General features: G+C 36.0%; 1 protein-coding gene across 2 annotated transcripts; it reads right to left on the reverse strand.

Moving 5' to 3' along the window:
* Positions 1-6,379: 6,379 nt before the first annotated feature.
* LOC121867287 (oocyte zinc finger protein XlCOF6-like) lies at positions 6,380-14,059 on the reverse strand. Of its 2 annotated transcripts, none has more exons than XM_042367180.1 (2): positions 13,887-14,059; positions 6,380-9,229 (listed from the first exon to the last, which is right to left on the reverse strand). In XM_042367180.1, the coding sequence occupies exon 2, from the start codon at positions 8,871-8,873 to the stop codon at positions 6,702-6,704; it is 2,172 nt and encodes a 723-aa protein (XP_042223114.1). In that variant the 5' UTR covers positions 8,874-9,229; positions 13,887-14,059; the 3' UTR covers positions 6,380-6,701. The 2 variants fall into 2 exon arrangements, with proteins under 2 accessions (XP_042223114.1, XP_042223115.1); XM_042367181.1 differs by lacking the exon at positions 13,887-14,059 and adding an exon at positions 13,663-13,715.
* Between the last annotated feature and the right edge of the window lie 382 nt (positions 14,060-14,441).

Raw genomic sequence — 14,441 nt, forward strand, 5'->3', positions numbered from 1 at the left:
AAGAGAATTTATATACAAGGTTTATATTGACTAATCTGTGAAAGTTGCCGGTCTGTGTCTGTCTGTCTGTGTGCGACTTTGTGTCTATGTATGTGTTTCTTTGTATCTGTCCATGTGTGTACGTGTGTGTGCACAAGCACTGCCTGCTTAATTCCTATCACTTTCAGCTACAGCCGCTGGCTAGCCCTCGTGGTGAACAGGGAAACAACCTTGCAGCGTAAGTCCTCTCCTGCCAGTACACAGCCTCTTCCTCTTAAGACTCCTACTGGATGCCTCGTGGGCCTATGTGCATAGGCCCATTGGCATGTAGACATGTCTTGGCACCTCCTAACCGGTATATGCCGAGCGATACCTTGACATTTCCACATAAGATTTACAAAATAACGCAAAATATTTCATCATTATCGAAGAGCAAGAAAACCTACAAAATTCTAAATAATTTATCTAATAGTTGTTGTGAAAGAGAGAATAAAGCAAATATTTTCCCTTGATATGGTCCGATGAGGCCTCCATTTTGTTTCATCATTTTGAACACAGTTATGGCAACAAAGTGAGACATCCACCCAGGTGACATTGTCCTATATATATAGAATATGTCTATCTGGTTTGTTTACTTGTAACAAAGAGATACCATCGAATGAAACGATAGCCCATGTTGGCTGACTATTATGTTGTGTACCTGACTGTCTTCCCATCCGTTAACTTACTGTACATAAAAATTAAAGAAAATATCGTATCCAAATATTTAAGAGAAATACATATCATAGTCTACTATATCTACTGTCATGTCCACTACACCTATTGTTATGTGCACTGCCATATCCACTATACCTACTGTGATGTCCACTGTCATGTCCACTACACCTACTGTAATGTCCACTGCCATGTCCACTACACCTATTGTAATGTCCACTCCACCTATTGTAATGTCCACTGCCATGTCCACTCCACCTATTGTAATGTCCACTGACATGTTCACTCCACCTACTGTAATGTCCACTGACATGTCCACTATGCCTATTGTAATGTCCACTGACATGTTCACTCCACCTATTGTAATGTCCACTGACATGTCCACTACGCCTACAGTAATGTCCACTGCAATGTCCACTACACCTACTGTAATGTCCACTGCCATGTCCACTACACCTACTGTAATGTCCACTGCCATGTCCATCACACCTACTGTCATTACACTATAGCTACTGTCACAGTAACTATACAATCACTTTCATTCCACTACAGTTACTGTTACGTCTATTAATTTCATTTCCTCTTGTGTCATCTTCACTTCCCCTACCGTGGCTGTCCTCTCTTATTTCACAAAGGTTCCCACCTAACTAAGATCATCGTCCCCTGTACTCATAATATATACAGTACCTGCTGTACATGTTTCACAAATTACTTTGATAAATAAAAAATGGGTTACGAAGGCGAACATGTTTTTAGGGCCATGAGTTTTTCAATGGCAGCCGCAGTATATGTTGCACAGATGCCAACGGGTCTCAAATTCAGTATTAAAGAAAAGAGATCCAACTGTTTTTTGCAACTTTTTGGCCAGAAGACCTTGAAGAGCTAAAAGATTTAATTTCAAGAATCATGGGTAGAATCTGAAATGAACCGTATTGATCAAAATCTCCCTGGCTTTCAACAGTTTAAAGTCGACCTGTGGGGAACCCAGAAGAGTTTGGTAATCAAGGTAATGTAACAAAAAAAAGTTATTTATAAAACTACAGTCAGTTTCAAGACATTGTACAATAGTTGTGACTGTCCTGAGCTACGTATAGTATTCCCATGGAGGAGCGGGCTGCCTATGCCTTTTGTGGTCTTCGACGTCTTATCTCAGACTGAAGATGGTTTCCATTGGGTGAAAAACACTGCCTCAGACACGAGGTCCTCTGGCTATTTTGATCAACCTCTGGTACTCACAGAGGAAAACATATACGATGACACCAATCTATATGACACGGAGTCCTTTGGTTATTTTGATCAACCTCTGGTACCTACCGAGGAAAACATATATGATGACCCTGTGCCATATGACACGGAGTCCTTTGGTTATTTTGATCAACCTTTGATACTTACTGAGGAAAACATATATGACCCCAATCTATATGACAAGGAATCCTTTGGTTATTTTGATCAACCTTTGGTACTTACCGAGGAAAACATATATGATGACCCCAATCTATATGACACAGAGTCCTTCGGTTATTTTGATCAACCTCTGGTACTCACAGAGGAAAATATTTATGATGACCCGTAGCTATACGACATGAGCTCTGAAGTTCAAAGGTTCCGGTAGTAGTTGGAGACTGTTGAATACGTCGTCATGAGGGTTGCTGTAGTGATTGGACTGGCGTTTGTCGTACATTTGGTCAAACAGCTACGGGCCATTCTTGCGATGTGTGAGTTTGACTGATGTGATGTGAAGCGGACTCGCCAAGTTATAATTAATATTATATAATAATAATAATAATAATAATAATAATAATAATAATAATAATAATAATAATAATACAGTAATAATAATAATATGTAATAAATATTAATATTTTTATTATAAAAATAATAACACCACTCTGAGTTTAAGTTATTTTTGCAAATAGTTTCAATGTAGTCATAGTACTTGTGTGTTATGTGTGTACCGGTGCTTGATGATCTGGGTTTTTTTTAATGTCTGTAGTTGTACTGACCACAGTCATACATGTTAGTTAATTTAAAATCAGACGATCGATATTATACTTGTAGTCCATAAAAATGTAGCTATAACTTGTTTCTTGAGCCCCCCACTGAGACATTAATTTTCCCTATTGGCCATTTCAGAATCTCTAGTATCCAATGTTGTATTCGTATATATAAAATTACGAATGAATGTGTATGTATTACTGTAAGATATATAAACTTGTTTATAGCTGAAACATTCAAGATCCATTGAAAGTGATGTTGATAGCTTCATCTACATTTACTTGTAGTAACAGTGTCAAATAAGTAAAGTTTTGGGGGTGATCAATGTTGTACAAATCCTACTTTCATTCAGGGAGAGACTATGAAATGTCTGATCACCACAGAAGTCATATTGCTTTGATTCACAATCATCCGAGAATTGGATGACAGTATTGAAATTGTCAATTTTGTATTTAATTAAGTCATTAATCATTTGAGAGAAACCTGTTAACTGCTCACTGCTCTGAAATGTAACTGCCAGGCATGAATAGGCCTCTGTTGTTTTTATGCCAATTCAGCTCATAAAGTGTTCCATCCTACGACTTGATTGCAATTTACTTGATCCATTGCAAACTCAAAACTGACTAGATTGTAAGAATTACCCTTAAGAAATTGACGTGATCCCATGACAGATTTTGTAGCCCTACAGTATGTGATTGGCACAGATGTGCTTGTGACTGGTTAGCTTCCAAGTATGTCCAGTGCCCTGTGAATGGATATTTAAAACTCTATTGTTTAGGGCATGTAATAAGTAATGATATTTGTCTTTTCAAATTTTTTTTTTGGGGGGGGGGGGGGAATTAGCCCACCCAGGCAAGAAATAAAAAAAACATTTAACCCTCCCATGATCTTTTGATGCAGCTTGCGTCGTTAAGCACTCCCATGCTGGCGTATCCCCAATCGCTCAGCCATACCTCATACTGAGAGCATAACCATAAGCAGAAATGCTGGAAAAGAAGACTGGTCCTATCAACGACCTAAGTTCCTCCCACTAGCCTCGTGAACTGGCAGATGCATCTCTAAGGGACGCAATTTGGGTCTGGATCGCTCTACCCAATATTTAATAAAAGAGAAAAACCATTTCTGTTACTGAGGCAACCTGCATCGAAAGACTGCGAGGAGGGGAGATTGTAAACGATGCTACTGTATTTACATCGACTGCAAGGAGGTGAGATTTCCGACCGTAACCAGGAGTTGCAGAGGGTTACTAGAGCAAAATAGTTAGATGATATGTTTATTAAAAATTAAAACACTGTTGATAAGTGAAAACAAATAACATTCTTTAGTAATGTTAAAACCTTTCACAAAAACACACAACACCTAATCAGTCTAGTTGTGAAGTATACAATTCATTTAATAGTTCTTGCAGTCTTTTCTGTTTGTAAATGTTACACTTTAACACTTGGATAAACATACATACTCACCATAAATCTGTCTACTGTATCTATCTATCCTGTATTGATTCATAATGAGTGTGAGGCTTCAGGAACTGTGCATTATTAGGACACTGTGTTCCTAAAATTACACATTTGAGATACAGTACACTAATTTAAATGTACAAATGCCAGATGTTGTTAAGTGAGCACATTAAATCATAAACATATCAAGTCTTACCAACAACACAAAATATACAATGACCATAATAAAAAACCTTTAGCATAATACAGGTACAGCATTTCAAAAGACATGGGTGATGCACAAGGCCATCTAGGGACATCAATACTTATGCTTTCACAAAAACAATTACTAGTTATTATTAGGTTAGGTTGGTAAAAAAAAAAACTATGTTCAACTCGGGGAAAACACTGACTGTTGAAAACAATTACTCAAAATATATTTAAGGAATACATATGTACTGTACAATATAAGCAATGAAATGAGGCACAGGCAAAAGAAAGCCTAAGGCACAGGTCAGAGAATTGAGCAGGAAATGTGAAAGTACAGTACAGTACAGTAAATCTCATTTACATAAACATGCACAGTATGAAATGATAGATATTATACTGCATATCTGTCCTAATCATCATCCTCAGTTTCAATATAAGAATTTTCAACCAAATTTTCATTCACACATAAATCCCCCAAACTTTTGAAATTATCGGCAGTCATCCATTTCTTCATCACAATACAAATTTTACACATCTTCCTTTGTGTTCTGTTTCATGAACGGTCATGTGTTACTGTAAATTTCATATTTCTTTTCACCAGCACAGTACAGTATAAAGTTCTCAAATGTCTTCTCTAAGTACATTTCCTTTAAACTTTCTGAAACACAACACTCAAATTCCCCAAAACATATCACATCTCTCAAGAGGTTAAAATGTAGTACCTGTACTGTACATTTCTCAAAAAATAAGTGATATAAAATTTTACTTATATGAATGAACAAATGACTCTTCAGTTACCTTAGTTGTAAGGTACAGTATACTGTATCTTTTATTTCATAAAGTACACAAGTTAACATGTATACAAAGATTAGTCGTTTCTGCTCATTATTTACAGTACGTATATTACGCTAGATACTAGTTCTTCTGTACTATGAACCAGAGCTCTGCTTTATTGGAACATAAGTACAGTACAGGTTGGACCTCACTAATCCGGGAAGCATGAGACCAGACCGGTTCCAGATTAGTGAAAATTCAGAACCATTGAAACTGAGGTTAAAGAAGGCAAAATAATAAATAAAATGTACTATTATTGGTATGAATACAACTTACATCAGCAAAAAATCTAGCCAAGGATTTCTGGACTTCTTTATGACAAAGTATTAGTGCTATGGCACAATCAATGAACCATAATCTGCACACAAGGCCCTGACCAATGTACTACTGTCTAATTTCTTCAGTAAAGACACCTTTTCTAAAATAGTTAATGTCACATGCTTACATTTCGCCAAATTACAACCACTTCCACTGCTTGCTGGTCTCTTAGGAGGCATATTTAGGGTAAATTATAAGTATATAAAGGTAAAATAGTGGCAACAGCCACTAGAAGTGAGATATGGCACACATAAACAATGTTGTTGATGTTGGCGGACGATTGGTGGTCCCCGCAACTGGACAAGTGGCAGTCTTAGAAACTAACAACAGCCAGATTCAAACATCATCCAGAACCATCGAAGTTGCCAGACTATAGGGTCCCGGATTAACAGGGTCCAACCTGTATTAGAAAAACTCTTGCCACATACTGTACAGAACACTGACAAGGGCTCTCTCCTGTACGAGTCCTAAGATGTTGAGATAATCAACTTTTACTTGAAGTACTGATATAACACTTCATGTAAATAGAACACTTAGGTCATCTTTATGGCAAGTTTTGTTTGTCAACTTCCCATAACACACTGGTCAAATGTGGGGAAAAGTGTCCCAAGTCTCCACCTTTAATATAATACATATACAGTAGACCCTTGCAATTCCCGGGAAGTAGATGGTGGCTAGCTTGCCAAATTTTCCCACAGCACAACGAGTCACCCCACGCTCCCGCAGCGTCTCCTCTCCCTCTGTGCTCAACCATTGCCTGTGACACAGCATCTCGTGTTGTACTCTCAAAACTTTAGTGTTTGTGTGTGAAATGGCCCTTGAAAGACTGCCTAGTGTCAGTGCTAGTGGAGTGAAATGTAAAAGGCAGAAGTCAGTGATGACCCTGACAAAGAAAGATGAATTAGTAGATAAGTTAAAAGAGGGGATGAGTGCTGCCACAGCTGGTCGGTTGTTTGGTATGGGTATACAGTAGTGCACTAAGGTAGTATAAGTTGCTATTCGCAGTTTTGCCTATTTGGGCAACTCCTTGGAACCTATCCCCCTGTGAACAACAAGGGTTTACTGTACATCTGCAATTCATTTAGGGATGACCAACTTAAATTTGTTAATTATTGACTGTATCTTATTACTAAAATCATTTCAGGCAATACAAATTCTGGACTGACATTATTCTCCTCATTATGCAATGTCCAAGCAGGTACTGTACTGTATTTATCAACTTTCCTCACCATGGTCTAACATATGTTGTTTGAAAAGAGATATAGAGCAAAATAATTTCTTACACCGTGTACACTCTCGGGCCCTATTTTGGAGACTATTACGCTTGTGTTTACCAAGTCCTTGCTTAGTTACAAAACTTTTACCACATTCAGAACAATCATATGGCTTTTCTCCTGTATGGTTGTGCAGGTGCTTTTCAAGGCCAACCATTGTGATAAATTGTTTCTTGCATTTAGCACACTTGTAAGGTTTCTTTCCAGTATGACTGTACATGTGCTTTTCCAGTTTTGTTTTGTTCAAAAATATCTTGGAACACAATGAACAATTAACCCCCTCAAATTTGTGTATACGTAAATGTCTTTTCAATGTTCCTTCGGTTGCAAAAGTTTCCTTACAAAAAGAACATGCAAAGGGTTTCTCTCCTGTATGAATGTTTATGTGGTTTTCCAGTTTTGTTTCATCTGAAAATGTCTTAGAACATATTGCACAATAGACCTCACTAGTTTGGTGTGCAAGTAAATGTCTTTTCAATATACGCTTTGTTGTAAAATTTTCTTTACAAACTGAACATGAAAAGGGTTTACCTCCTGTATGACTGCTCATGTGCTCTCTTTGGGAGGATTTCACGGTAAATTTTTCATCACATATTGCACAAGAAAATGGCTGATCTTCTGGGTGTAACAACATGTGCTCTTTCATATCATTACTCGAGATGAATCCCTTGTCACACACATTACAGACAAATAATTTCTGTTCTGAATGCATTTTCAAATGAATATCGAGATAAGTTTTATCTCTAAACTTCTTACAGCACATCGAACAATTATATGGCTTTTTTGTATGAACATCCATGTGTCTGTTAAGTTTGCTCTTTTGTGTAAAGCTTATTCCACAAACTGAACAAACATGTGGCCTCTCCCCTGTATGAATAAGTTTGTGACCCTCAAGTGAGGTCTTATCTGAAAATGCTCTGGCACACACTGGACATGCAAATGGTTTTTCTCCTGTATGAATACGTTTGTGTCTCTCAAGATTACTTTTCTGGGTGAACTTTTTCTGACAAATAGGACAAACATGCGGTTTTTTCCCTGTATGACGGAACTCATGGCATTTTAGCGTTGTTTTGTCTCTAAATCTTTCTGAACACACTGAACATTCAAATGGTTTTTCTCCTGTATGATTCATGCTATGTCTCTCAAGATGGCTTTTCTCAATGAACTTTTTACCACAAACAAAACACTGATGTAGTTCTTCACCTGTATGGAATCGAATGTGTTTTTTTAGAGCACCTTTCTCTTTAAACCTCCTGAAGCAAACACTACATTGAAATGGCCTCTCTTCAGAATGTGTGATTTTTATGTGTCTGTTGAGGTTGCAAAGTCCAGGAAACATCTTCTCACAAATAAAACACTTATAGGGCCTCTCGCCTGTATGAATCCGTTGGTGTCGTTTTAAGTCACTTTCATCTCTTGTTGTTTTTCCACAAAATTCACATTCAAAAGAGGATTCTGTATGAGCCTTCATATGCATATCAAATTTAATTTTGTCACTAAAAATAAATCCACACTCTGAACATCGGAAAGGATAAGCCTCATGACTTTTAGCATGTTTTGAGTAAGAATGTCTGTATTTGAATTTCTTTGGACAAACAGCACACTCAAAAGATTTCTCTCCAGCATGAGTTTCCATGTGGCTCTTGCGAGTATCATCTGTTAAGCTAACTCTACATATCGGACATTTGTAAAATTTCCCTTTAGTGCAAGTGCTTCGGCTCTGTTCAAGTATGTTTTTAAGAGCCGCCTTTTCATCACACCCATCGAGCTTAATTTGCTGCTCTCCTTCATTAGTTATCACATAAATACAAGAAGTCCCTTTACTGTTACTTAGGTCCTGTTCAAATGTATTTTTAAGAGCTGTTTTTTCATCACACTCACCAAGCCTAATTTGCTTCTTTTCATCAGTTATCACATAAATACAAGATGTCCCTTTACTGTTACTGCTTAGGTCCTGTTTAATCGCATTTTTCAGAGCTGTTTTTTCATTACAGTCATCAAGCTTAAGTTGCTTCTCTCCCTTATCAATTGCCATATCACAATCCAATCCAGAAACCTTTTTGCGTTCCTTCTCTGAGAAGGAACACTGAAGAGACTTCCTTCTAGGCATCATTTTGTTTTTAATGCAATTGTAGAGGAAAATGCATTCTTTTCTGCAGTCAGGAATCTTGAGAGACAAATTCTCAGTACTGTACTGTCATGAAACACACACTCAACACTTGATCACAATTACTGTATAGTATAGTATACAGTAATTTTATTGTAATTTATATATCTATTCAATTTTGCTTATGGTGTTTCAACTATTAACTTTCACCAATGAAACAAAATATAAGACATAAACTGCTGCAAGTTAGATGCCTCCTAATAAGAGAAAATCACAAGTTTCACTTGTTAAGCAATACAATGTATAAGACTATCACCTAATAACTCCAAGACCATTCTTGTGTGCTGCTGCATTTCTGTCATCTGTTAACAAAGGAGAAAATGTACATTAAATACTTATATAGACACTTCCTAAACAAATTTTACTTTATCATAAAGTATTTTAGTACAACTACAGTATAATATATTCATTATATTTTGTCCCCAACTATGTTTAGTATATCATGGACATATAACAATACAGTACAGACTTGGCAGTTACAGATATAAAGCTCATGTACTCTTCCTGGATAATGAGAAAATGTTTAACAGACAGAAACAACCATTTAATACAGACTGTCACAGAAGCATAGCATAAAGGGCATCATTGAAAGCCTTGCTGGCTGCTTCTCCTTTTTCGCATGAAGGCAAAAGTCATAAAATCATTAAAAGTCACCTAAATGAGAGGTTACATTTAATAACTGCAGAAAATGTGACTGGTACAGAAAGAAAAGCTTTGATTCAAGTCAAACATCAGTAGGTTCAATTTTTTATGTGGTACAGGTTGTACCTCTCTAGTCCGGCAACCTCGGGACCTGACCGGTGCCGGACCATGGAAATTGCCGGACCATGGAAATTCACCCTTTTCCTGGATAGATAGTGACTTTTGCTTATGCCTGGAAGCACTAGCACCACTTTCTCTGCGTCATGGTCTCTTTGAAGACATATTGAAGGGTTCCACTTTCTCTGCGTCATGGTCTCTTTGAAGACATATTGAAGGGTTAAATGTCGTATAGTAGCTTCTCAAATTTCGCGAGTTTTTAATTCTTAACGTATTTTATTGGAACACACAAAAAAATAAATAAATAAAAATTTTGAAGGCGGAAACTTGAATTTCGACGGGTTTGAACGGCCCGCCAACGTGCAGACGACGTGCATAATCGTGTAAACAGCGTCATTTCTCTTATGTACAAAAGATTCATTATTGTTTATTACTGAATGTCTTTTTTATTGAATTAATGTTTATATGTGCAAAATGAGCAATACAATTCATTAATAATACGTAGAAAATTAAAACACATGAGGAAATGACACAGCATTGTTTTCATTGATTACAAAACCAGTGACTGACTGGTTCTACATATAAAACTGAAGAAAATAAGACCTTGGTTGTAGCTGTAGTAAAATTAATATGATTGTTTTAAGTAATGTTATTTAATGTTAATAAATGGAACAATAGAAGCAGCTAACGATAATGGTAAAGAAAAAAGAGAGATCACATATGTAAGTGCGCATGCGCACACGTGAAAACATATCATCATTACTTTACATAAGAATATGAAAGCAACACTTATTTACTGTTCATATATATTTTAATTAATGTTTCTGAATTTGTTTTTATTGAATTAATGTACGTGTGTGCAAAATTAACAATACAATTTATTAATAATACGTGGAATATTAGAGGAGACGAGACCGCTGCCGGCATTGTTTATGTTAAAGCTTACGAAACCAGTGACTGATTGGTTCTACATATAAAACTGAAAAAAATAAGACCCTGAGTTTAGCTGTAGTAAAATTAATGTAAAAAATGAATATGGTTGCTTGAAGTACCTGTAATGTTATTTAATGTTAATAAATGGAACAATATAAGTAGCTAACCATTAATGGTAAAAAAAAAAGTGAGACTGCTCGTATGTAAGTGCGCACATGTGAAAATATATCGTCATTACTCTACATAAGAATATGAAAGCAACACTTATTTACTGCTCATATATATTGAAGGGTTAAATGTTGTACTCTGTATAGACAAGCAGAGAGAGAGAGAGAGCAGCCGAACTGCCGGATGTAAACAAACCTTAATTTCCCGCGGCCTTGTTGTTGTGTTTTTTACAGGGATTAGCCCACCCGGGCATAGGTCACTGACCCACATTGGGGCCTGAGGGGCAAAAATTTAATACTCATGTAATAATAATTATAATTCAGAAAAAAAAAGAAAAAAAAAAGCTGCCTATCTGCCTATTGGACAAACTAAAATCGTTCCGAACCACGGGAGTTTCCGGACCACAGAATGCCGGAATAGAGAGGTACAACCTGTATCATGTTGGAATTGCAATGATTCCAGATCACAGTATATGAACATTTTGAGTAGAATGCAAAACCAGAATTATCAGTGGCTGAGCCATTCATTAGCACTGATGATCATAATATTAAATTATATCTCAGAAGGATGATTCACTTGAGTCTTTGTTGGAATTTATTTAATGAAAGAGCACAGTTTCAGTCACATAGTGGTTTCACTGCATCATTGCCGTGGCAAAAACATCAATATGAATCTGGCCAGAATTTGGTAAAAAAAAAAAAAAAAAAAAATTATATATATATATATATATATATATATATATATATATATATATATATATATATATATATATACATATATATATATATATATATATATATATATATATATATATATATATATATGTTCATGTAATCCTAGTGAAAAGCGTGGATACTGGTAAGATAAATCTTGATAAAATTTTCAGTGTGATTTTATCAAGATATATATGAATATATATATAATATATATATATAAATATATATATATATATATATATATATATATATATATATATTATATAAATAAATATATATATATTTATTTATATAATTTATATATATATATATATATATATATATATATATATATATATATATATATATATATATATATATACCTGTACATGTAAGACACGAGCGTGAAGGTGTAAATGGAGCTGTTCACCCAACCCAGGATAGTGGAATTTTCCACCCTCTACTGGGGAAAGTTTTCCCGAGAGTCTAAGCTACGCATCTTGCAGGGACAGACACAAGAGCTGCATTTATTTACGCAAACATCACTGTCCAAGTACAATAGTGTACAGTATATTCTGTAATCACCAGCACATGCTGTCTTCTTGCGGAACGTGTTCAGGGGTAATGGTTAGCCAGAGCAGTTGGCGAGTTGTCCGGTCTTCTCAGACTATTCCTTGACACTGGGTCATGCAACTCGTTAACACAGGGTGTGGTTGCTGTGATGGCGATAGCTTCTACACCTTAAACAAATTCACGCCTAGGTGGCCTTAGGCCCGGCCATACTCGATTCTGAGGGGCTTCCATTATTTATTTATTTATAGTAGGCATACACTGTTCACTCTGCTGAATGTAATACGTACTGTAACTGTAATCACTTTTTATGTCTTAACACTTGCGATGGAGGTCAGGTAGGGGATTAGTGGGTCTCATGTTACTGACCTAACCTGATCCAATGTCAGGTCACCCAATGTATATACGCTCTTCTTTCATTTGCAGTGGAGGTGGGATGTTGGATAAGTGGTCTCATAATACTGACCTGAAGAAGCAATGTTAGGTTGCCTGTTGTCAGGGTGAGTCTAATGACCCAAAGAATGATGTCTTAAACTAGGACAAAAGAAAAAGTGCTCCAATATGTCCTTTCTCCTGAACACATGGTACTTTCACATTTACTTGGTACTGAATGTACAGTACTCTACAGTATACATAACTGATATAATTTTTTATGTCTTAACACTGCTTTAACACTATTCTTGGCAGATTGTGTTGTGGTACAGTAATGTATAGTACCGCAGAACATAAATTTATGCAAAAACAGCAGCGATCGAGGGACCAACCTTGAACAATGGCAGATGGCTGAACTAAGTGTGGCATGATGCAAGGCTTAGAGGGGTTGATTAGTGATTACATCCCTGGTAACGCAACAGCTTAGGTCACATGCCGCCGAATTAAAATTAAGGCTTGAAGGCTTAGTTGGGACAAGCTGGGAGATGCCTCACATGTAGTCATGTAGCCTCTTTTAAAATACTTAATATAATGATAAGAACATCTGTGGGAAAAAATGGTTAATATATAGGACTAACCCACCATGGCTGCATAGAGATGATGCAGATGTATCATCTTTCGTCCAGAAAATGCCTCAAATTTCACCATATCATAGTAAGATCTTTCTGTTTAATATACCGGGGAAGTTAGGTAAGGTTAGGTAGGTTTGTTTGGTTTGGTTGGTTAGGTATGTTCTTCATAACCACAAATGTTAAGTAGCATTTATTTTAAAAATATCCGTTTTTTAACATATTTCCACAAACTACAACAGTGTGCACTGTAATATAACAATGAAAATTTGGCATTTCGATTTATGTACTTAGTACGGAGTGGATATTTTGCCGTGACTGGCCAAGTTCCTACTTACGGTATTTTACCATGAGTGCACTCTTGATTGACTAAGTACTTTCTGTTTAATGACGGGGGACTAGGAAGTTAGGAAAAGTTGGAGAGGTTTCTTTGGTTGGCTTGGCTTGGCTTGGCTTGGCTTGGCTTGGCTTGGTTTGGTTAGGTTAGGTTAGGTTAGGTTCTAGTAAATGTCGCCTCTTCTATAATAATAATATCTATGGACAAAATGAACAAACTGGAACAATGCCTTCTGGTTAGATATGTTAATAGCAGCACAACAATCTACTCACGGCGAAATGAATGCCAAAAGCAGCCAGCCAGTGACATGTTCTCGTGCTGTAATGGACGATCGTATAAAGTAAGAACTTAACCATTTCCTCCACCATTACCGAATTCCTAATAAAATCAATCTAAAATCAATCTAATTAACTTTCAAATGACAAACTTGTATTACTAACTTAAGAGTATAAAATTATATGGCTCCCAAATTTTAAAAAACTACTCGTTAACTCACCTTCTATTTCTGATGTATCATTATCTACCAACAAAGTTCTCCCCTGTTAAGACAAGAGGAACAATATCAGCATTAATCAATACTGTGACGTGTCTCTAATTAATAAATCTAGACATGTACAGTTGGTTGGAAGACAGCACATGGAGCCACAGTCCTCCTCCCTCCAGTGTTGTGTCTGTCACCACTATGGTCTATGTTAAGGTACACCACGAACATAAGTGGAAATATTATCATTTAACACAACACAAAACAATAACCACTCAACCGGGAAACATTACGCAAACTTAATATTATGTTAAGTAATTTTAAGTCGATCTATTTAAAATTCGTTATCATGAACTATATTTGATATGCTGGTGATAAATAAAGGGATTATCATTTCACCAGTGTCTGGCCCCAAATTTTAAAACTTTACAAAGGTTAATATTGTGTTAAATAGTCTCAGCAGTAGATGACGACAATAATAATAATAATAATAATAATAATAATAATAATAATAATAATAATAATAATAATAATAATAATATAATAATAATAATAATAATTATGATAATA

Source organism: Homarus americanus, unplaced genomic scaffold (assembly GCF_018991925.1).
Source record: "Homarus americanus isolate GMGI-L3 unplaced genomic scaffold, GMGI_Hamer_2.0 scaffold6317, whole genome shotgun sequence".
Lineage (NCBI taxonomy): Eukaryota > Metazoa > Arthropoda > Malacostraca > Decapoda > Nephropidae > Homarus > Homarus americanus.

Coding starts and splice junctions, on each gene's coding strand:
- LOC121867287 (XM_042367180.1), bottom strand. CDS start 8,873: ATGATGCCTAGAAGGAAGTCTCTTCAGTGTTCCTTCTCAGAGAAGGAA.